This window comes from Syngnathus typhle, linkage group LG21 (assembly GCF_033458585.1).
Source record: "Syngnathus typhle isolate RoL2023-S1 ecotype Sweden linkage group LG21, RoL_Styp_1.0, whole genome shotgun sequence".
NCBI lineage: Eukaryota > Metazoa > Chordata > Actinopteri > Syngnathiformes > Syngnathidae > Syngnathus > Syngnathus typhle.
Window position 1 is genome coordinate 2,637,654 of NC_083758.1, and position 23,992 is coordinate 2,661,645.

The window sequence follows — 23,992 nt, forward strand, 5'->3', positions numbered from 1 at the left end:
CCTACGATTCCCTTCCATATCAATCCGTAGAATTACTCGAAACATGAACAGAGCAGCCTATTTTGACATGAAATAGCCTCGCGCGTATAGCAGCTATCGTTATAGCATTAGCCATCCGCAAAAACCAATGACCCTCAGCTGGCAATCTCCCATGAGCCTCAGCAAAGTGTAAACAAACAATCGCGTCTCTCAAACGAGCTCCTATAAAATGATCAGAACTGACTAAAGTTCGATCTAACGCATTGGTACTACTTACCTATGTTTCCCTTCCATATCGATCCATAGATTTACTCGAAACATTAACAGAGCAGCCTATTTTTACATGAAATAGCCTCGCGCGTATAGCAGCTATCGTTATAGCATTAGCCATCCGCAAAAAAACATGAGCCTCGGCTCGCAATCTCCCATGAGCCTCAGCAAAGTGTAAACAATCGCGTCTCTCAAACGATCTCCTATAAAATGATCAGAACTGACTAAAGTTCGATCTAACGCATTGGTACTACTTACCTATGTTTCCCTTCCATATCGATCCGTAGATTTACTCGAAACATTAACGGAGCAGCCTATTTTGAAATGAAATAGCCTCGCGGGTACAACAGCTATTCGGTGACGCCCCCTGACTACAGTTACCGTAATGCTGGGAAGCGATGCGACCTTGTAATTTACTAGTCGTACTAAAACGTACTAAAACATTTTGGCAGAGCACTGTGTACAACCAGTATGGATCAACAAATTCATCACTTGATCCATATATAAGGCGCACCGGGCTATAAGGCGCACTGTTGACTTTTGATAAAAATTTAGGTTTTTAGGTGCGCCTTATAGGGCGGAAAATACGGTAGTTGAAGAAATAGAAAGTCACTTTCAGCCCAATGTTGAACAAAGCTAGAAGAGTTAAAAATAGTGTTGATGAAGCAAATTCAAAGCTTCATTTCACCATCACTACAGCATAACATTAAGCTCAACTTTGTTGTGACAAAAGGCACATTATTTGTTTTCTTGCCAGGGTGGCCATTAACAATTTGTCACAAGTCACCATGCTAAGAAGGAACTTCATAGGGTATTTTATTGTTCAGTTCCCAGTCAATCGTAGTTCGTCTTCAGCAACAATACCAGAACCGCATTTATTTTGGAAGATTAATCAATTTTTTTGTTCACAATGTTGTCTATTGTGATTTTACGTATTATCTTATGTGCAATTTATTTGAGATCAAGTCAAGCTACTCTACAAAATTTTAGAACGTGTACTCCTTTTGAACCGCAGCAAGATATTTCTGCGGTCGTTTCTGTCGCATTCCACCCGCCATCTTAGCCAGTACTGAGTCTCCTTTTCTATCAAGTCCTAATAAATTGCCCTAAATTGAGACAATCGTTCCTGTGGTCCAACCCCACGAGCTAGTTTGGAACTGAGCTGTAATAGGCCATTTGTTGGTCGGCCTTCATGCCTGGTTAATGTGTTTCTTTGCCAAGGTGAGCCGGACAGAAGTATCAATTAGCCTGCAGTTGTTGGCGGCAGTGACGCGTGACAGTTTTCATCAGCTTGCTGCTGATGTTCTACATGAGTCGAGGAGCACGCGCTGCTGCTTATTGCCTAGCTGCGGTTAATTGACGGCATCTCAAGTGCCGTCGTCAAGTAGCTTCTCTGCTCCATCTTCGTCTTGCTGCAACATTTTGTTATTACAATTTTTTTATGAACGTCTAAGAGGTGTGAGTGAGCTGTGATTGATAAATTACGCCTTGCCGGTGGCAATTTAGATAAAATGCCTGCTACTTGGAGGGCTAGATGAAGGTCTGATTGAGACTTTTGGAGCTCGTGTTTGCTGTTAGTAGACATTATACTTTATAATAAGAGACTAGGCCTAGTTTGAAAAGAAATACAATTTGTAATTATGACATAATGGATTGTAAGGTTGATTTGGATTTATTTGACTGGTTCCACATTGACTGACAGAATTGGCAGAAATCACAAACGAGTGAAAATACAACACTATTACGCTGATTGCAGTTGTAATTACCGTCATTTTTGGACTATAAAATAAGATGCGCCAGCTAAAATTCGAGGAAAATCCTGTTTTGTTCATATATAAACCGCACTGGACTATGAGAGACAGGTGTTTTAATGTTTGATTTCCATATAAGAGAATATGCACAAATAATACAATATTATAAAAATCACAAAAAAAACTGTTGATAAGCCGCACCGAACTATAAGCCGCAGGGTTCAAAGCGTGTGCAAAAAGTAGCGATTTGGTATTCTGATTTTGTGTTCCATAGCTCATGTTAAAGGAACATCATTGCTAGTTTTTAGTTTCATTGTTTTTATTGTGCTTTTTTTTACTTCTGCCACAGCTTGACCTTTTTAATGACATCACATCTTGTAAGACAAATTTTAAAAGTAAACAACTTCAAATGGATGTAGAAGGACATGACTTAGAAAGACACAATGACTCAAACAGTCACTTCACATTCTGTAGGTTAACATTCTTGACTCCCTCGCCCACTTGCATGTGTCACTGCTGCTTTAATAAATGTTCCACAGATGAGTCCAATAGTCATATGCGTCACTTGCTGCTGTGTGATGTGTCGGATTTGTCTCTTTCTCAAAAACATGACACGTTCTGCACTTGTACAAGGACTTGTGTCGTGACGCAAAGAGAAAACCAAAAATAGTTCCGTTCAGTCACATGCCTTGTGGATAAATGGACCCTATTGCACAAAGCCGATTATTTTATGGTCTTTGTGTTCTCTACAAGTGTGTACACAAGGTCGTCACCAGCTTTGATTGATAATGTTTGTAAGCCCGAGAAAGTGTGTAAAAGTATCTAATTTCCTGTCCTGCCTCTGCAATCTGGCCTTGGTCTTCTCCACTGGAGCGTCTCCATTTGGGGTGGTGGTCAAATTTCGTCGTCATGCAGTTAAAATCTCTCAAACATGAAATTACCAACGTGCGCTGGAGTGAGTTTGTCGACTGCGAAGGAGTCAGGAGGAGAGGGAGGCGCGCCTCCGTTGACTTGACTTCAGTCTCATTATCCCGGGGCCTGGTTTATTTTTTTTCCTCTTTCCATCCGGTGACATTAAAGAGTCCCCAAAGTCAAGTGGGAAATTCAATTAAAGCCAATTTAATTGAGCAATTAAGTAAGATGACAGCAGGGCCGGCTATAATTGGATGATTGCAGATGAGATTATGTGCTATATTTATTTATTTTTCCATGAATATATACATTGCTTCCGCTGAATCATGCTACGGTTTTGCTACTTTAAAGAGTAATAAATAAAAGGTTTACAGAGTAATAAATATATATAAAAACTATTAAACTATGATGTTTCTTGATAGACTCCCTGTACAGTGTGCCAAAATGCGTAATATGACATGTTGAGACTCGAGTAAGAATAGTGCAATGTTTACCGTGATACTAAAAGACAGGTTTATCAGAAGTGGAAAGCACTTTTCGATTGGAGCGTACTCTCGCGCTGGCTCCTTTGCCAGGCAAGTGGGCAGATGTGATCTGGGCGGACAGAGCTGGAAGCCAGCCCGTGTTTTTGAGTTAAAAGGGCAGTGGGCGCATAACGCTGGCGCGGCGCACTATCAGGGTCTCTATAATCTCTTGCGCTGCACTGTCATCATGGCCAGGGTCACGGTCCACTCTGGAGAAGGAGAGCCGAGCTGACAGGTCTGACACCGTTGGGCTGGGCCCGGTCGGGCTGCGGGCCAGGCGGGCACAAGGACGAATGACATATTGCAGCGTAGCATTAGCATTTTGACTCTGGCAGCTCAACTTTCTAGAATGTATGCATCATCATTCATACGCTGAGTTGGATGCATGTGTCGGAATTAATTGAAAAATAATGAACAACGATTTTAAGAACAAAAGTGCCAACGAAGTGTAAAGTTGATGAGCCCACGGGTCAGGCAGCGGCGATATCCTCGTGACAGGGCGAGGCCTTTGGCTCTCCAAGGTCGGCTTGTATTTCCCACACGAAGACAGCGCAAGTTGGTTGATTACCGAAGACATAGGATGTACCTGCGAGCACAAAAATGCACGTACATGCAAACATACTTAAGAATACTAGATAAAAACAATCTAATTTGAGTTAAAAATTAGACTGACCAAGGAATTAGCATGGAAACTTGTAGATGTAACTGGTTTGACCAAACTTTGGCACGTATATTTTTGTTGCGAAACAATTTTTAATCCAGCAGTTCCAAGGGCGTACACACGCGCAGACGTGTACATACACTCACCCATGTCTGCATGTACATGTATGTTCATGATGGTGATGACCTGATATCATGCTTTTTTTCCATGGGAAGCATAGATGCAACTTGACTTGATCCAGCGTTGCCTGAAGAACAAGATGGTGGTGCAGCATAAGGGGTTTGACTTGTCTACACGCTGGTCCAAACTCTTCACACAACTTAGAAGTGACACGTTATTGTCATCAAACTAGTAAAATGACTTGTACTCTGAAGAAGAATTAAAAACAGATTACGATGGATGTGGTTGGCTGTCTATTCAGAAGTGTGGTTGGCAAAGAGCAACAACTCGTACATTTACCATATATTTATTTTCCTCCATATAATTCCCTCAAGAGAAATTTCAAACGCCTGTAGAAGAATGACTAAATACAAATAATAAATGTTACTTTCGCCTCCAATTGATTTTGATGAATCCACATTATTTGGCATATTAAATAATGAACACCTCTAATGTAGCATATTTACACCATATTTAATTGTCAACGCTTTCGTGTAGATTAACGGCGGATGTCTTTTAAAATGTGTTTATTAGTCTTATCTGTGCAAACTCCAGAGTGTCAGTGCGTTTGCGCTGCGCTCACACTGGCAGACATCCAATACAAATCAGATTTTTCCCTCCATAATTACAAGGCCCAATTCCCCTCAGAAGCTATCCGATTCCAAAGTTTTTTTTTTCTTCTATTTACACTACTGTGATAATTTTGATTCACATCCTAATTGTGCCACTGTAGACATGCAATGGCTCATCTTGATGATTCTCAACACATCGAGATCTAAAGTGAAATTAAAACGAGTTGAAAGTTGGAAGAACTGGGGTGTACCTATTATTTTGAACATTTTGCACACCTCGTTTGGTACACCTACAAAAAGAGAATAGAAGAACCCTGCATAATTGGAACACGTAATGCATCCATGCTTAAATATTTGACACATACTTTTTTGTATCAGCATCTTCATTCTGTTTGTATGTCGACTTCTTTCACTTTCTGTCATCTTATGGACAACATGGTGCTTAATCTCCGAGCTGAGAAGCATCATATTTAATCCTAATGCGTCCAAGGTGACCCTGGACACATATTGGCCTGGCGTATGGAGGGATGTTTTTTTTTTTTAGTTACGTAATTTATTCATTCTTATCATAAAAAACATTGTGTTGCAACACAGAAATGCGGAAAGAGGACAAAAATGGATGCACCTGCAGCAGCTGCGTCGGGCAGAATACGCTGACCGGATTTCGCGGATGTGATTTGTCGGAATAACAAATAGCATCATCTCAATGGTCGCTTTGGCCCTCTGCAGGTAAAGCGATTGATTAGCCACAGCAAGTTGAGCTTTGATGGTATGGTGGCCTTCTGGGGGCCATTGATTGATTTGGAAGTAGGACAGCATTTTCATGAGCGACTATTGATATGTATGCCGCAACCATCGTTCGCCTGCTGCACCATAAATCCAAAATCAGATTTTTCATACTTCATAGCTGTTGCATTAAATTATGTCAACAAAGAAAGTTGTGAAAACAAAAACATGCACTCGCAGGATGTCATGTGCATGCCAAAGATGTAGGAGGCGCCATTGCATGAAATGGTGTCTATCAGGTAACTGGAAGCGTGAAGAAGTAAAGAAATGTATTTTTACAAGTAATGCATTTGTATTTTTGGGAAAAAACACAATGTCCATGAATAAAAAAAAACGTAAAGGAGATACCAATGCATTTGTAATCAATCGCCGTAAATTCAAATAAGAATATATATATTAATTTTCAAATTTAACAAAAATGAAATTAAGTAACAATGTTAGAAGGGATTCAAATTAATATATATATATTCTAAAAACGGAGAAAATATCTAATGTGTTTCTTGGAAAAAAAAAAGTTAAAAAGTAACTGATAAAAATGTTTTAAAAATATTAAAATATAAATAAATAAAAATGTCCTTAAGCATAAATAAAATGAAATTATTTTGTGTTAAAAAAAAATGATCGCACCACGTTTCATCTAGAAATAGGTTTAGCATCAATTAAACTGACTCCAATTTTCCAATAAAAGATTGTTACAAATGATTTAGCTTTAGTAAATGAATGCACTAGCTCTCGTCTCCGCGACAGCACACTGATAGGGACGGCACGCTCAGCACTGTGTGACGATGTAATTCTCACATGCCTCTGTGAGTCCGTACATGCCGTCACATTAATTTGTCGAATTAAATGCGGCCGCCATCCGTGACGCTTTGGCGGCTTTGTGAGCGAGTCAAAGAGCGCTAACGAGTTCGCTATTTGTCGTCAACAAACGGTGCTCTAATTGAACCGCTTTTTCAAACAAACTGCTTCATTCAATCATTGGATTTGCGTGCTCTTATCCTCCATGTCGACAGGATAATTAACTAAATTACCAGTTGGAGGCATTCCGCTTTTCTCATATGAATTTAAGCTTGAACTGCATATGCTAACATTCCCACATAGACATTATGTTTTGTTTTAGTCATTCAATTTATACTCAAAAGTGGAAATTGGTTTATTTTAGACTTTTACACAATTCAGAAAATATGCTGCCCCCCTGTGGTTTGGAGGAGTAAATGTGTCGTGTTTCGTTTATAATGCCACTTACGTATTTATTTTCCCAGACATTGTGTGAAATGATTTGGGGCTTGTTTCTTTTTATTTACTTTTTATATAACGCGGAATCATATCAAAATGCTGATCATATATTTCAATGTGTTTTTTATTTATTTATTTTAAATACTTTGAAATTCATTCATGTAGTTTTAAATATAGAAATACATTACATTTGTGGAGTGGAGGCTGACATATCCGTACAGTGATTGCTGGTTGTCATGGTAATCAGTGCTGAGCACGTTTTTTTTCCCTTTATTTCTAGCCTGTGGGTGTTAATTAATTATGCAGTGTCAGCCATTACCCTTCATTTACAATTAAATTTGTATCTAATGGCCAACATACATGGATTCTATACCATATTGTACACAGAGAACGGAAAGTGGCCGCCATTTCCCTGCACTAACCCTCAGCCGCACTTGCTAAAGGTCAACCCACTGAAAGTGTGGCAAGCCGTAGTATGGCAGCATAAAGCCCATCATACACTTTTTTTTCTTTCCTTTTTATGAACATGTCATCTCTGCAGTCGTTCATGTCACAGAGGTGTCTACTCAAATCCAACAAGAACAAGATGGGGACCTTGACGAGTGGGGACGGAAAAAGACAGATGAATTAAATAGAATTATCTATAAAAAAAAAAAAAAGGAAACAATACCTTGACAGGACAGTCTTGCTCCTGATGAGATGGATAAAAACAACAATTGTCAAGATGAAATAATAAAATTAAAGAGCTGAATTGATTTGTTTTAGAATTGTTAAGACTTAAAACATTACCCTAAAAAAGGAGCAACTGACCCACCACCGCTCTGATGCTATTTCTTCTCCAATCATACATGCTCCATGCTAATTTCTAACATCTGTTAGCATCCTTCTTCTCGATTATCACAAGTTATTTAAAAACAACAACAAAAAGAACAGGCGTGATAATGGCATGACACCGTTTTTCACTTGATTCAGAAATTTTTAACTGTGGGTGGGGAATTTGAGTGCAATTGTGAGGAAGAAACCAAAAATGTTGCGATTAACTTCACGTGGTTTCCTCATAATATTTGAATAAAATTAAATATTATCCATTCATTTTGTGATCAGGGATTTCTGTTTTTCCGTTTGTTGGCCAAGCACCCCTCGTCCCCCGTTGCATACAAGCCACTGTCATGACAACAACAAACACATCCGAGCAAGCAATCCCAACCACCACCACCACCCCGAGGCAAAAACACATTTGATTTGCAAACAGTATTCAAGGCTCAATGTACACCATGGCGCCGCTGTGCTCGCTTTCGGGCGCTTCCAGCTAAGACATCTGCTGCCAGCGTGGAGGAACAGATTTAGTGGGGAGTAGGGGGGTTACACTCACCAGGGTCATCATCTTTGTCACTATGGAGAAGGGGGAAAAAAACAAACAAAATAAATCAATGAATCTTGCGTGACTTCAACTTAAAAGAAGAACCCCCTGTGACTGCTGTTGCTTCATCCAGCCCTGGAGGACGCCTGCATGCGTACGACCGGCGGGTTCCACCTTCAGTGTCTCACACACACACACGCTGACACGTACAGTTGTGCATGCTGTGCACAAGCCGTGGACCAAATTCGCATGCTAGCTGATGGCAACCGGTCACGTGGCGGTCAAGTGTGTGTGCTAGAAAAAAATTCAAATCCAATCATGACGACAAAATCCACTTGTTTGTGTCCATATGTCGCCATAGTGTCTTATTTTATACCAGGATGCTTTTGTGGAAGAACATTTCTCTTGCATAAAGCATTTATTTTCCTTGAAAAAAAAATGTGCCCAGTCTTTGCAGTGTTTTTATTTTTTTTGTATGTGTAAGCACAAAGCAGTGAAGCAGGGGTCATAAAGCAAACCAAATAAAAACATCAACAGCAAGTGTTATAAAAAGCCAAAAAAATATGACCCATCCTCAACCCATCTTTTTTCCCCGAGTACAGTCGAGACTTCAGATGAGTTTGATTCAATCTGTGACTACACTGATAACATAAAACACTTCTTAAATCATTTCCCCCCATTGAAATGAATGGAGGTGCTTTTAATTCATTCTGGCATTGAAAAAAACTGTTTATAATGTAATTATAATGGGAAAAAGCACTTTATAAATCTATTGTACTAGTACTTGTAAGTAAATTAAACTGATTTACCACATTTTTGTTTCATTTCAATGGACATTGTGTTTCGCAATCAACGCTACTTTTGATCCTATGGACAACCAATTGTCTGGCAGCACTTGGATCCAGTCGAACAGAGGCGTCTGCCCAAGCGCCTGATTAAAAAAGAAGCTTCCTAATTAGCTGCAAATAGAATGTCAGACAGGAAAACGCGCAAGCCGGCCTACTGGATAAACACTCCATGGATGGTGTAACGTCTGTTAGCCGGGAACACTTTGCCGGGCTGATGGTTTTGGCGGGCCCGGCGGCTAATTAGTGGAGGCAGATGAGAACACGACTAGCTCGTGTTCACGAAGTAATGACCGACGAGGAGCTTTCTTCCGGACCGGTCGCCGACACCTTGAACTTTAAACGCACTCACTGATCTTCCTGTTTGACGTGTCAAACGGCTACTTGCCCCTCGGGGGGAATGGCGTGCAAAAAGTGGCGGGCGTGTCCTTGGAGGATAATAAGGGCAAGATAACCTATCTCCACGGTAATCGAGGTGCCCGGCATCCTTTTAGCTGCGAGGCACCAGCAACATTTGATTTTGTTCTATTGATTTTCAGTTGGCGGAGACGTCAAATTAGCTGCATTCAGACGGTCGCCATAAGAACAGAACAGAAGAAAAAAAAAAAAATCGTGGAACATATCTAACATCTCCAGCGTAACCACGGCAACGTGTAGCTGGACTCTTTGTGCCAGACAGCGCGAGAACACACGGCACCCATTCCTGCCCGAGGAGACCGCACTGGCATGAGCAACTCCATGAATTTCATAGTGTATACATTATAGCATTGTAGCTTTAGCGTCTTTATTATTCACAGCTAATATATGCTTTAAGTCAAGATGTATTGTGTTGTCACCACTCTACCAGTCACCATTTTGAAACTAGCGATAATTATTTTCACCCAGTTGTAGATTTTCCTCAGGGTAGCTCACATCAGCACACTATCATTTGTATTCATAATTATTAAATCAAGAGTTCACATCGTCTTTGTAATCATTTTGTTTGTGTGTTGCCCTTGGCCTCCACGGCTCAGTGTCTCATTAAACGCTTTGCGGGATTTTGTGCTTTAATGAGCAAGCAACATCGCTGCTAATCGATATTTATTAATTACTGCCGGCGGGGGAAAAAAAAATCTCTTGGAGAAGGAAGAGCTCGCGCACGTTAGATCAGTAGCAAGAAAGTCGGACTGTTGGATTACAGCCTCCATTGATTTTAAAACACAAATTCCTCAATCGTGTAATGTATTGTTACCATGGCAACCAAATCACTGAACCACAAATGCAATTTGAAAACCTGACGCGAGATAGTGGCTCATTCCTAACTAGCCACCAAACTTGTAACTAGCCAATTATCGGGTTTGGAATGTTTTTCTTGTTTTGCACGTCTGACACGATTGATATATTTATGAAAGATAAGCTCGTTCATGGCGACCGAATTTCAGCCCAGCTGTTAAGAAAGGCAATTAGTGGCACTTAAAAGTGGTTAAAAGTGCTCAGCCTGTTTACTGCCAGCGCAGCTTTGTACACAAGATAGCCGCCCAAATTTGCATATGCTAATGCTAGTTAATTAGCTACGCTCCACCGGGTATTCCGTATTCGCTCTCACTTGGGCTTTTTTTCCCTCTTTTTTCTTGGATGACAAAGAGCAAGAATTCAATCAATCATGTAAAGGCTAATACATGCGCGACTAATGGCAAGGGGACAACTTTTAATGCCATGACAAGACCCCTGCCATCAATTGTATTATTGGAAGTCAGATATTAAAAGCGCCCCCGCCACATACACATGATCGCTGCGGTTGACCGCGAAATTAAGTTAAGCATCAGCCGGACCCTCAGGCGAACATGTTGGCTGTTTGACTTCAACGTGAGTTTGACGTGTACAACGAACCCATCAACTTGCCTTGTTATCCCATTAACGCCTACAAAACACAGTGATGGCAGAAAAAGGCGGGAATATAAAAATCAGTCGCTACTGTTTCATAATTTTGTGTCTGAAGTACATTTAAAAAAAAAACACTTGTAATTATTCATTTAATATAGCTGTGAGGGTTGCTAGGGAAACAGACAGTTGCAAAGGGGCGGGGCAGTCGCGCATGCCAATGTGCACCTGTCGCCATGGAGATTGACGATTCAAAGCTGTGGCTGGAGATGTGGCAGCGATTACTGCCGCTCTTTATGTTTAAAGGAATAAAAAAAAAAACTAATGATGCTTAATAATCATTGATAATGTGTTTTGCATGCTTTGTAAGAAATTTAAGCCACAAAATTTCTACACCAACATGACTTATTTATTCTCCCTCATTGACACACAATACAAATATTCTTAACAATAATATTACAAATGATTATGAACTATATCAATCTTTTATTAAAACAGTTTTATTACATCATGGCACGTTGAACATATTTATGGAATGTCGAGAGCAATGCTTGTTCTTGAGAAATAGTCCAATTGCAAAGGCCACCGATTGATAACATCGTTTTCTTTCTAAATTCCTCACGTCTGTTACTATACACAAAGACCCATCTATTAGCATTAAACATGCTAACATGGTAATTTCAGCTACCGAGCCATTTGCTTCAAGAAAGAATTATACATGACGGCTAATTATATATATAGTCTTATTATTCCACTTGACCATGAAGTCAATGTAATTCGGACGTCATGTTAATTTGTGAAATAAAGACAAGTTTTCCTGCTGCCTTACGTTAAATAGCAAACGTGTATTTAATGAAGGGACTTTTGAAGGAGTGGGTGTTTCACACAGAGTGGGACAAAGTGTGAACATTAGTTTTTTCACAGTTACGCTTAGTTTGGTATTTTTGACGATTGCAAAACTTTTAAAAAACACATGATGATTTAATTCACTGTTAGGTTCTATTTTTTTATATGGGGCAGTGATTGGGAACTGTGAATACTACCAAGCAACAAATATAAGGTGATCAAGAATGGGAATCTAAGCTATGCTGCCGATTTATGTTTCTGCTATTGTTTACATTACATCGAGGATTCTCACCTCATATTTGATTTGGCTGTCTCTTGAGAGCACCTGGAAAGGAAAGAGCATGGGATCAGGGAGGGATGCTAACATGCTAATCAGATGTAGCTTGTTTTATTGGACGTACCTGTGATGCGATGTTGCCTTCGCTGACAACTGGCAGCAGCAGTAGTAGAACGGTAAACAAGGCAGTGACGACGCCATCGCAATAAGTTCTTTTTTGTGTGTAATTTCAAAATCAATTTTGAGGCTTTGAATGCAAAGCTGAAAAATTAGTAACATAACACAAATTAACATCTTTTTCAAACGCACCAACAATATAGTCATAACTTGTGTGTGACGCATGGCCACAATGCAACATGAAATTAAAGTTAATTAAGTTAAACAAAGTTCTGAAGTCAAATTATGAAAATAAAGTGTCATTCTGAACAATATGGTGGGGCGCTTAAAAAAAGAATTGATTTTAAATTAAAAAAATATATATCAATAGAAAATAATTTACTAGTCAGAGTAGAGACCAAAATGAAGACCGAAATAAAAAAATTGAGCGATAGGAGTATAGAAATGTAATGAAGGTGCAAAAATAAAATAACGCAAAGAAAGTTAGGGCTAAAACTACAGTAATATTCATAACGCAAAATAGTAAATTAAAGAGACAAAATTAAAACCCCAAATAAACCAAGTGTTACGGTGAGCCTACCTCACTTTTATTTTTGCGCTAGTTTAAGGCCAAAGCGTTGTAAACATGCCAAGGCAGCCGCTCGTTGATGTAGTGCTTCACATAAAGCTGCATCGGCGAGCTAGCCCCATTGGTGCGTTGAGCGCGGCCGTCCGTCTGCCTCGTCGCCGTCATGGCGGCATTCATGAATTATGCCGTTAAGTGAGCTGCTTTACGCCAACTGCGCTTAGCGTTCATTTCAGGCGAAACGGCGCATTTACTTCTACGAGGGCTCGTATTAAATGTTTATGAGTGCCTCCGCGCGGACGTGTTTTATTTATATTTTATTGTTTTGGCCTGTAATGATAATTCAGTGGTTATGCTGCCACGCTGCGAGATTTACACGCAATCCTTTTTATAAATAAACGAAAAAAAAACATTCCAAAATAAAGAGGGGGGGAAAGGGGTCATTTAGTTGTTTTTATTGAGTTTTTTTCATAGAAGTGAGGAGACAAATGCGAGACAGAAAAGATGGCTTGCCCGCCAATGTCGCTACAGAATGAAGAGAGAAGATGGGAGAAAAGCCGCTGCATGGTGTCACTAGTTTTGACAACGACAAAAAAAATCGGCATCGCACGTTTACACTCCAAGACAAACAAAGACGCCCTTTTTGTCCTTTTATTTCCTCGCTAAATTCATTGACATCGAGGTTCATTGGGGGAGCAAAGTTGTTATCGCAAGAAAAAACACAGATAAAAAGAAACTGAACATTTGTCCTTGAAGAAAAGCAGTGATTGGAGGAGAGGCCGTCGCTCAAACGCCTCGGAATTATCAAATAGCGCGGGAAGTGAGCGCAAACGACACTAGCGTGCTTTTTTCTCTCCATGATATTCACAATTTAAAAAGATAAGACTGAGCGCATTTTTTTTTTTTTCATAATTCATTTGTCCAGTGTGTCCCCCCCCACACACACACACACCTTTGCACCGCTCCCCCCAATATGTCCAAGTTAGTCTTTGGAATGGCGTTGATTGGATGGTCGATTTTTGTCGTTTTTTGTTTTTGTGAAAATTCTTATGTCGCATCGACGTTAGCGCCTGTAGCCAAATTCTTCGGCGTCGTCGGCGCGGAAGTCTCCGTAGCGCCAAATGTTGAGCTGGTGAAAAAACAAGTCACATTTCATTTGACCATTTCATAGACCAGTACACACACCAAATTATAACATCTATTCGGGGATATTTCATTTTTTTTCTTCAGATGTTTCTTTTTCTGGTCTGCTTGGCTGTTATTGCCGTGATTCATAGCTAATTAGCGCCTGTGCTAATTAGCACCAGTTATTAGAAGAGGAATCAATGAGCCGTTTGCAGTGTGCATTTTTTTTTTTTTAACGTTTACCCCCCCTCGCCCCCCCAACATAGTCTAGCGCTTCCCCCTACGGTAAGCAAAGACAGCGGCACCCCCACCTCCATCGAGCACCAGTCATTGGGATTGCGCCAGGAGGTGGCGGCAGTGAGACTTCACTTTGGAAATGAACCAAAGAATAAGTACACTACAAAATGGCAACACGTTATAAAGAAGTCTGTTCTGAGCAGTTTAACTATTATTTATTGTATAGTTTTTACTCTGACATTATATAATAAAATATTTATGATTAATGATTTTTTAGTGTGTAATAAAAATGGCACAAGTATTGATCCTGGTTATCTGATCATATTTTATATATAGTTTCGTGATTTTTTAAAATATATGTTTTTAATATTTTTTATACATATGTAAAACATGTACTAAGACTGATTATTTTATTACCGTATTACATAAATTGCAGAGGTGGATGAGGTTTTGTTTGTTTGGGCTCAAATCTGACCTCAAATTTTAATCATAAATACAGTATGTATAAAAAAAACATCAGATTTAATTTTTTTTAAACGCATTTGACCTGTGTTTTAGAATATGAAAAACTACCATAATTGCATTTTTTTATTATTTTAAATATACTAGATATTTTACAAATATTTATTTTAATAATCTGTCAAAAGTTTTTTTTTTCTTAAATCCTCCATTATTTAAAAATTGAAGATCTAATTTTAGAGTCATATTTGGTGCTATAATCAGTACGTTTGTGTTAAATAACTATGTGTGTGTGTGTTTGTGTGTGCGTGCAAATGAGTTTCCAATTTTTGGTACACAATCAAACAAACACCATTGCATTCCACGTTGTGTTTTCTCTTCCCCGAGGAACAGTATGTCACCTTGTGTCACGCTTGTTCCAGTTTCTATCTCCACCATGCACATTGTCACACTATGGACTGGCGCTAACTACTGCAACCCATATGGGGCTGTGTCGCATAGTGAAGAAAAATGAAGCCTGGGGGAGGACAGGAGACACCGCCCGTGCGTGCGTGTAACAGTAATTAGCATTAGCATATTAATTGTGGAACAGTTCTAATGTAGATTCTAAGCAGGCTGGACTCACCCTGGCACTCTTGGCAGATTCTTGACTGTTCAGGTATTCCTTTACCTGCGGGCAGAAGAGAGGGAATGCATCATACGTTAAAAAAATTGGGGTTGGCAAAATGGATAGTATTGAAAATAAGGCTTCAAAACATTCAATGGGATACTTACACATTCCAATAGTGTTATGTTTGATTGATAATACTATCAAGTATCATGTGATCTATTCACGATCAAATACTCCGCATCACCTGCAACCGATGGGAGCCGGTTGCCGTTAGCGACGCTAACTGAAGTGCCTTCAAAGAAGCGCCACAAAATACAAATGTTTAAAAGAAAAATAACTCCAGCGTGTACACAAGGCTCTTGGAATATTTCTAATTATGTGCACGGCGGGAGGACGGTGTTCCAGTGCCGCCGCTGCCGCAACCGTTTAGTGTGAAAGGAATTGTTTGCGAGAGCGGGAATAAAAGAAAAAGATAAAGAAGACGAAGCAGTGTGGAGCATATTGACTGCTTCTGCTAGAGCAGCCTTTTAGCCTCGCTCAATGAAGCGCTCATGAGTAATAGGGAGGAAAAATAAAGGGGGGGTTAGCGAGTTAGCCTTTGAGCAGACGCGATCTTCGTCACGAGGAAGAGTCGTAAAGAACACAAGGTTTGTTGTACTTCTTGTCGAATGATAACAGTGAAAACAGTGGCGCTCTACACGTTACTAAAATGGCTTGCAATTTAGCTCCGCCCATCTGTCTCGTATACACACATCAAATAGAATTGCACGCCAACCTCCTATGTCTGTTATTGAGGTTTTTTTTTTGTCAGTCTACTCATGTCTACCAAATTTAGTGTTCATAAATGTAACTGGCTTCAGGGGCTGTGAATATTTAAAAAAAAAATTAGCCGAGTTATTACTGGTTATCAAACTTTGATGCCATGTTGCACCCAAAAAAAACCTTGAAGGCTATTTTGCATCAGTCTATGAGGTTTAACTTCGGTGGCAATCTTTGAGGAGTTGGTCATGCAAATTGTCCCAAACCATATGAAATGGTCTCTTCAAACTGAGATGGACTTCCTGTGTCATTTGATTTTCTTTTGTGGAGCTACTCCGGATAGACATACTACTGTCTTCATCATCTATTTATGCGCGTTTTGGTTTTGTTTGTTTGTTGTGAGGACATATTTCCAGAGTGAGAAGACCTGATAGGACAAACTACCCCCCACAATGAAAGAATTGTCGCTCCTGCTTAATGGAGGCGTTGTGCGTCTTATTATAGCAGCAGATGCGCTGGCATAGGCGCTGCACACTCTACACGGCGCTAACATCTGGTGCTCTTGTTCTCGGACTCGAGTGTTGCAGCGGCTGCGCGAGTCATCCGTCAAATCAGACTAAAAGAGATTTGTGGGGAGGTTGGCGGGGGGGATGTAGTCTTCGGGCCAGATGTCGTCGTAAAAGAAAAGAGCGAAGCAAGCACAATGAGCGCTGATGATTCCGCCGCCGTCTTCTATCCACCGACGTCAAGGACGGCCTTTCCAGTTACCGACAACTCAGAGAACCCCGCGGTGGACCGTTTTTCTCCTTTCAACGCGTTTCTAAAGCAGGCAAAATTGACAAAGGCGCTAAAGAAGGGCTAATCTGGAAATGACGTAAACAGAAAAGTTCATGCAAGTGCTCCTTTGTGACTAGGTTGAAGGGCCTTCAATTGAGGCAGAACGGAACAACAATATTGTGCAAAAGATTGCCAACAAAGAAAGAATTCATTCGAAGGTTGAGAAGAACTAATGAAGACTTTCAGTTGACGACGGAGAGAGAATTATGGAAACGTCGGGTCAAAGTCGACCCCTCAATAACGTCTCGCATTTTTGCAGAAATGATAAAATCACTAGGTAAAAGCATTTCTACGAACAATGTTGGAATTCAAGTGAAGTTTTGAAATTTCTTAAAAGTCTGGACAAGTGGAAGGCAAACTGTATACTTTTGCAAACGTCGGAAGTGCAATCGTTCCTGCAACCCGAGTGACAGACGCTGCAATTATGAGAGAGAGCTCGGCGAACTTGCCAAGCTAGCTGTTCGCCGAGCTGGCCGGCCGCCTCGCGCCGCATGCAGGTGGCGTTCTAAAGAGTGACAAATCAGCAGCGGCTTTTTGAGAGGTTGTGCCCGATCTGGTGCGTAGGATTCGACCCGGCCCGCTTGAAAAACATTGCAAAGAAAAACACTATGCGAAAGCAGATTTTGTTAGTGACTAATCAAAGTCACGGCACTGGGAAGCCACTCGGCCATGAAGGGAACAACGTCGCGTGTCGGGCCTTGCTCATTAACAGCGATGATGATAAGACGATCCGGCTGCCAGACTCGAGCAGTCCATCTCCAACCAACCAAATAAAACAAGCCCCGCCGCCGCTATTTCCCTTTTCCTTTTTTGGTTGCTTTTTTATCATTGTCCGTCTGACAATGCCTGTAGTTGAAATGGTTTGGAGTTGGCGTGTTGTCGGCACTCCCTGGGAGAGGTTCTGTCATTCAACATGGCAGCCGCATTAATACTGCAAGACCTGCGGCGGGGATTTTGGGCAGAGGAGAAGTCTCCTCGGGCAAATGCTTTGATATCAGCTGACCACAGCAATGTGTTAGAACCTCCATTTTAATAGACGGATGAGCCAGGATGCCATTTTACATCACAAACAACTTGTGTTTTGTTTTTTCCTTTTTACTGTAGTATTTGAGGTGCCCTGACGGGGCCTTGGTGTTCCTCCCAGCGAGGCTGTTGGGGGGGGATCAGGCGCTGTGCTGGGAATGCGCCATGACAAGCCCACCAGCATGTGCTCACACAAAGAAGGGGGGGGGGGGGGGGGGAGACAAATGAGAGGGAACATTCTAGACTAGGCTCCCACCCCCCTCGGGGGCACTGTGAAAATAAAAACACACAAATACGGAAGGCAGACATTTTACATGCTGCTGTGTCTTTTTTTCCTCATTTCTTTTTCAGCAAGGTCATAAAAATAAAGTTTCCTAACAGTGACCCTGAGGAAGTAAAGTGATTTTGAATTTTCTCAGATATCTTCCTATTTAATAACCATTTCTTATATAAATCTGTATCTTCAATATAATGAATTGGTTGATTCAGTCGCTCTACTTGAGTGCAATAGCATAAGATGGAGGCCGTGAAGCATTTCCACCCGATTTGAGACCGCCTCTTGGGCAGATCTTCCAGATGTTGCATGCCTCTATGTTCAATTGTCTGATCTCTTTGCAAAGATAACTCACGTTATTTTACCTGCAAAATTTACTGCAGGAATTTGCCACCAAAAATTTTCTTTGTTCCCAAAACAGGCCATCAGGAGATAAACTTTGGACATCCCTGCTACGTGTTTGACTTCCAGATGTGCATCCCCTCAACCGTGTGTGTGTGTGTGTGTGTGTGTGTGTGTGTGTGTGTGTGTGTGTGTGTGTGAGAAAAGTGGAAAGGGTCAGGGAGGACATGTCCGAAGGGTCTTTGGGGACAGAATGGTGTGAGCAGTCAATAGCAGGCAAGCAGAAAATGTCCATTAAAAGGCCCCCTGCATCTCTAACTCTGGCTTGTAAATTAGGTATTGAGCCATTGGTGGAAAGCGGTCATGCTGTCCGACATCCATGACACTCAGTGTCTGTGTGTGCGTGTTTGGTGACAGGATGGAGGGGAGCGAGGGGGGTGGTCTTGATGAGCTGTGACAGGCACTGGGGTTGAACAGCGAGGGCAGCGACCTGAAAGCCTGTCAATTGGTGTTCCGGAAACAGCTAAAAGCCATTTATAGATGACATGCGAGGGTGGGTGTCGGTTGGGAGCAATCGTGATCCGCATAACCCCGAATTTAACTCAAAGTGCACAAGTTTTAATACCAGGTTATTCCGACATTGGGGTCAATGCATGCGGAAGCAACAGGTGGCGCTCAAAGCTTAAGGCCTATTTTGCCAAATAGAGGCTGGAAGAACGCCATGTCTGGTAAAGGCACAGTATATTGCGCAAAAATCCGAACGACTTGGAAACTAAAAAGGGATGGACAAAAGAAATAACCTTTTTTTTTTTTTTTTTGGTTAAAATACCAAGTTAAGATTCATTTGGGAAAAGCCAACCTGCCTTATAAAAAGATCCAAATTCCCATGTGACAAGCAGCACATTCCAACTGTGATTAATGGAAGGCGGCATCCCTGGAGGCATCCTGGCATATGCGTGCATCCCCTTTTCCTCTCATTTCCTGTATGGATTCCACACGTGTGCTTAACACTTACCACCACCACCACTCTCCCTACTCTGTTGTTCCATCCTGCCACCAGCCATGAGTGCAATCATGCCGCGTCGGGACTTCCCTGATACGCCGGGGACTCGGCGATGAAGAAACAAGTCGGACAAATGGCGGGGCGGGATGCTCTTTCTGGCCCCTCAAAGCTATTCACACGAATAGCCAAGTGTGAATATGTAACATTTCCCAAGGCGCTAACTTGCTAATGCTATGCCGACTATCAGCTTTCTTAATAGACATATTCACACATTTGGATGAGTTGTACATTAATATACTCGATCTGTATATGTTCACGCCGGAAACATCTCGATCAATGCGGCAAGGTCCTTTGTTCAACATGATTGATGATAACTGAGAGGAGGACCTCTGCGTCTTTGTATCGGATTAACAATTAGCACGGAGAGAATCATTAGCTTGTAGCACTAATGAACTTTTGTTTGCGCTAACAGCGGTCAGCGGAGTCAAGAGGTGGAATTTGTTATTTCGTTTACGAGGATCTAAAAGAAATTGCGTGGCTGCTCGGTACAATATTATCAATAAAAGTAATTACATATAAAACGGCATACACAAATAAAATTTAACCAAGCAGATGCTAGCGGAAATAGCGCGGGCTACGACGAGCAGGGGAACAACCAGGAAGGGTTTGCCGACTAATGGCACATTTTTATTGTCCATTATGACACTAATTTCGCTTTATTTGAGATTTATTTCATCTTTATTCTCCATTGGTAAACTTCTCAACTACTTATGTTAAAATCGTACACATTGCTGATGACTACGACTAAAGGGCCCGACAGGCATCTTTCTATTTTAGTCGACAGAGCCAAGACAATTTAAGGATAGCTCAGTACATTCAGTGTGCCAGAGTGAGTGGATTCATTATGCCTGTCTCAGGTCGGGCAAAGAAAAAAAAAAAAAAATGGGACAAACTTAACAACTCCAGTTGCCAAGTTGACTTTGCATATTCAAAAAGGAGAAAAGTTTCTTTCCTCATTTGGCTTATCGAGTTTGGGTCACCGCTAGTTTTTTTTCCCGTCGATGCTCTAACACCCCAGAGAAAAATCAATGCGCACTAACACTTGGAATTTAATCTACGGGAACGAAATAGCATTTTATAAATAAAAACAGCAGCTGCCACAGGAGAGAGAGCGGATCAATTATATGCTTAACGTAGCTCCAAATCTACTAGATAATCACATATATTTTTTATTATGGAGACAATCAATAGCAAAATCGCTTTATAAAACTTAAAGAAAAAAGCTAATTAACTGAAGAAGCACATAATGAAGAAGTAAATTGAGCAAGATTCCCTAAGTTGGCTAACATTAAATAGATGTAGATGGCTATATTTTTCCCGCCCATTGACACCGCTCACCCAGATCCATATTTTTTAAGACTGCATTTGAAACTGAAGAGGCCCCCGGCTGACCAAATGAGCCCATTTTCATTTGTTTTACATGCAGTATTGTTTTCTGACCATTTGATGCGAAGGGATTCCCCAATATGCACACCAACAAATATAGATTGACTGTATCCACACTTTGACATCGCTCAGCAAGATTGCTTTTTGTTTTGAGGAGTGGCTCTGAGCCTCAGTAATGAACCCAGATGATGAGTAGTAGCCTCTCATATAAAGCAGCTGGTTTTACAAGACACAGCATGTTGGGCACTGTGCTGCTGATGCACCAAAACAAGCAAGAGCTAGCCAGGTGTAATGTGCGCTGCGTCAAACAGTGTTACGGCGGCATAAAAAGGGAATAGCGTCCATCTGCTCCGAGTGTCACGCGGCAGGTGCGCAACGACGACGCATGCCAGATGCGGGCAGGATTAATCTTTACATTAGACGGCCTGCATCTGCTGTACAGTCCGTGAACGCTAATCACGTGTATGGGACATGAGTGCTAGCGACTCGACGCGCTGATTTGTGATTTTGGAGCACAGCGGCATATTTATACGGTAATCCCGCACTTTATGGGGCGCACACCTCTGGGTCAGGAATATGACGCTTTTGTGGACACGGGTCGTTTCAGAAAAAGGACTGTTTATCCTTTGCTTCCAGATCGCATTTGACGTACTTGTCCATATGGCGGACAAGCGGCGTTAACCTTGAGCGCGGCCGCGACTCGACTGGCGAGCGGCGTTCGGGCGCGACGGCTAAACGGCGGCACCCATCTGTTACGCAATGTTTAGCACGACACATTACGACGTTGTCGTACTTCGGGTAATGAGCGAAGACCAGAGACAAATGACAAAAGTCACCCGAGATGAGTCTCAAGAGAGTTTGGGAGGAGTTTGCTTGGATAGCATGAAAAGCAAGGTTTTTAGCGTTTTATTATTGTGGTTAGGTGAGATCTGTTCAGTTGGATCAGTACATTTTCACATTTTTTAAAATAATTTTTCAGATTATACACGAGTGACTAGGGGTGTAAATCGCGGGTTTTGTCACGATACGATAAAATATCGATACAAAGAACTACAATACGATATTTGCCGATATCTTAAAGCCTGCTGCGATTCATTCACGATATATCGCGATATAGTGCTCTACGATCTATATTGTTTTTTTAATAAAAAATATAGAACAATATCCTGATTTATAACAATTCATACGCAAAATCAACAAGGCACTGCAAACTCTTTATTTAGGAAATTACAAGAGTATTGCAGTATACAAAGTGCTTATTTTAACACTGAACTTTGATGACGTGTTTTTTCTTTAAATGTGCGGCGAGATTTGTGCTCCCTGAATATTTGATCGCCGCATGGCAGGATTTACAAACTGCACGTGTCTTGTCGGTTGAGCCATCTTTTCTTTGGAATCCAAAGTGCTTCCAAACGAATGACTTGAAGCCTAAAGGGGAGCAAATTTTCTCGTCTTTTTAGACACTAGCCATAGCACCAGCCCAGGAGCCGCGTACTAGTTGTCGACTCCCCTTTCACGTGCCTGCTCTGCTCACAACACAACAACGCCGGGCGCACTGCTCCCGGAAAGAGGAAGCAAGCAACAATGAACTGGATTTCAAAATAAAGTTGCGTCTAATGTCCGAGGTCAAACACGCCGATATAAGTCGATGTTTACGTTTAGCATCGATGCCAATAAATCGTAGAGCATTATATCGATTAATCGATGTGTATTGATGTATCGTTACACCCCTACGAGTGACAAATGTTCACAGATTTGTGCAACTCCTGGTCAGACTCTGTTCCTGTCCATATCTGTTGTGTTTTCCTTTCTTGTTTTCCAAAAACATTCAAACATGTCTTGGGCAATTATGGTATTATGCGAACTAGGAATGGGTAAGTGTCAGTAGCTATGCTGATCCCAGCCTTCTTTCAATTCCTTAAATTAACAATACATTAGATTTGTCATTAATGTGTCCAATTTATTCAGTATTTTGTAGTCTTTAAATCATTTTGATCACATTTTTACTAACCGGTATTGTCATATCAAACATCGTATTTTGTTTTGTTACCCGCAGTCAATGTACAAACTTTCCTTCCTCCCCAATTCTAACCAACTGTAACGGTGAAAATACAGAAGATTGTTGCCGTTGTACCGAGAGCAGAGGAAATAAACAAACCTTATCAGTGTGTTTTTATTAACTTTCCCTCTAGTGGGAGTCAGCGATGGCCAGCGGGTGTTGTACATCATCCGTGGGATTGACTCGTACTCCATTTTAAAGCTTTCAAGTAGCATCATCTTCGTTTTTTGCGCCCGTACAAAATGAGCGAGATCTTCTTTGGAGCCGGGAAGCGGGGCGGAATTACGAGCAGCGTGGCTTACTTGCAAGTACGTCGGCAACGCTGCAGCTTGTTAAAACCTTTTCCGGATTGGAATATGGTTGAGGGGGAAGGGGGTGGGTGAAACGTCGGATGGAATGCAGAAACCGACGCGGAATACTAAAGGGAAAGCATTAAATGCAACCAAAGCAAGCGGCTCAGCTTATTAGACCGAGTTTTCCGTCCTTTGTCTATTAAGTCCATTACCTCCAGACCACATCGTGATCCTCTGGCACCTCTTTAGCGCCAAGAGGTCGAAACAAGGCACTTCAGTACACGTGGGGCCGATTATTCGTCAAAACTCATCAGTCATAACCGTATACGTTTGAGCGTTTACGAGCAATTAAGACGCCAGCGGACATATATCTCCGTGAGCTCGGCCGTTTACATTTTTAACTAAGTGGCAGAGTGACTGATATTGGCGAGCATTTGCCGGCTGTAATTGCAGACATGTAATTTTTCTTTATGTTAATATACCAGAGTGGGTCCATGGGGGAAATTATTTTAACGACCAGAAAAGTCAATGGGCAACATGGCGGCGCTGTGAGAAAATGTCTGCGGCAAGTCCTTTCTGATATGAAATAATAATGGCGTGGATGGAAATGTGCTCGTTATCGAACCGGCAACACTTAAGAACTCAAGGGGCCAATTTGCAAATGGTGGTTGCATATGGTATTGATTTATGCAGAATAAATAATGTGTGCGGCCGTAAATGGCAAAGGTAAAAACAATCAGCAAACATCGGCCATTAGGCTATTATTTTGAGCAATGTTTGAAGAGCCATGATTGGCTGATATAAT

At 41.2% G+C, this 23,992-nt stretch overlaps 1 protein-coding gene and 1 long non-coding RNA gene across 2 annotated transcripts in view; both read right to left on the reverse strand.

The window, feature by feature from the left end:
• Positions 1-1,896: 1,896 nt before the first annotated feature.
• Positions 1,897-5,594, reverse strand: LOC133145098 (uncharacterized). The gene is made up of 3 exons (XR_009710822.1): positions 5,454-5,594; positions 4,244-5,340; positions 1,897-4,022 (listed from the first exon to the last, which is right to left on the reverse strand). It is a non-coding gene; the product is annotated as an uncharacterized LOC133145098 (long non-coding RNA).
• A 7,565-nt stretch (positions 5,595-13,159) lies between these two features.
• Positions 13,160-23,992, reverse strand: part of snd1 (staphylococcal nuclease and tudor domain containing 1) — a 111,304-nt gene continuing 100,471 nt past the window's right edge. The window contains exons 23-24 of the mRNA XM_061268199.1: positions 15,167-15,211; positions 13,160-13,849 (exon numbers count right to left, since the gene is read on the reverse strand). Coding sequence (XP_061124183.1) covers positions 13,784-13,849; positions 15,167-15,211 — 111 coding nt within the window. The 3' untranslated portion in view covers positions 13,160-13,783. The remainder of the gene's footprint in view (positions 13,850-15,166; positions 15,212-23,992) is intronic.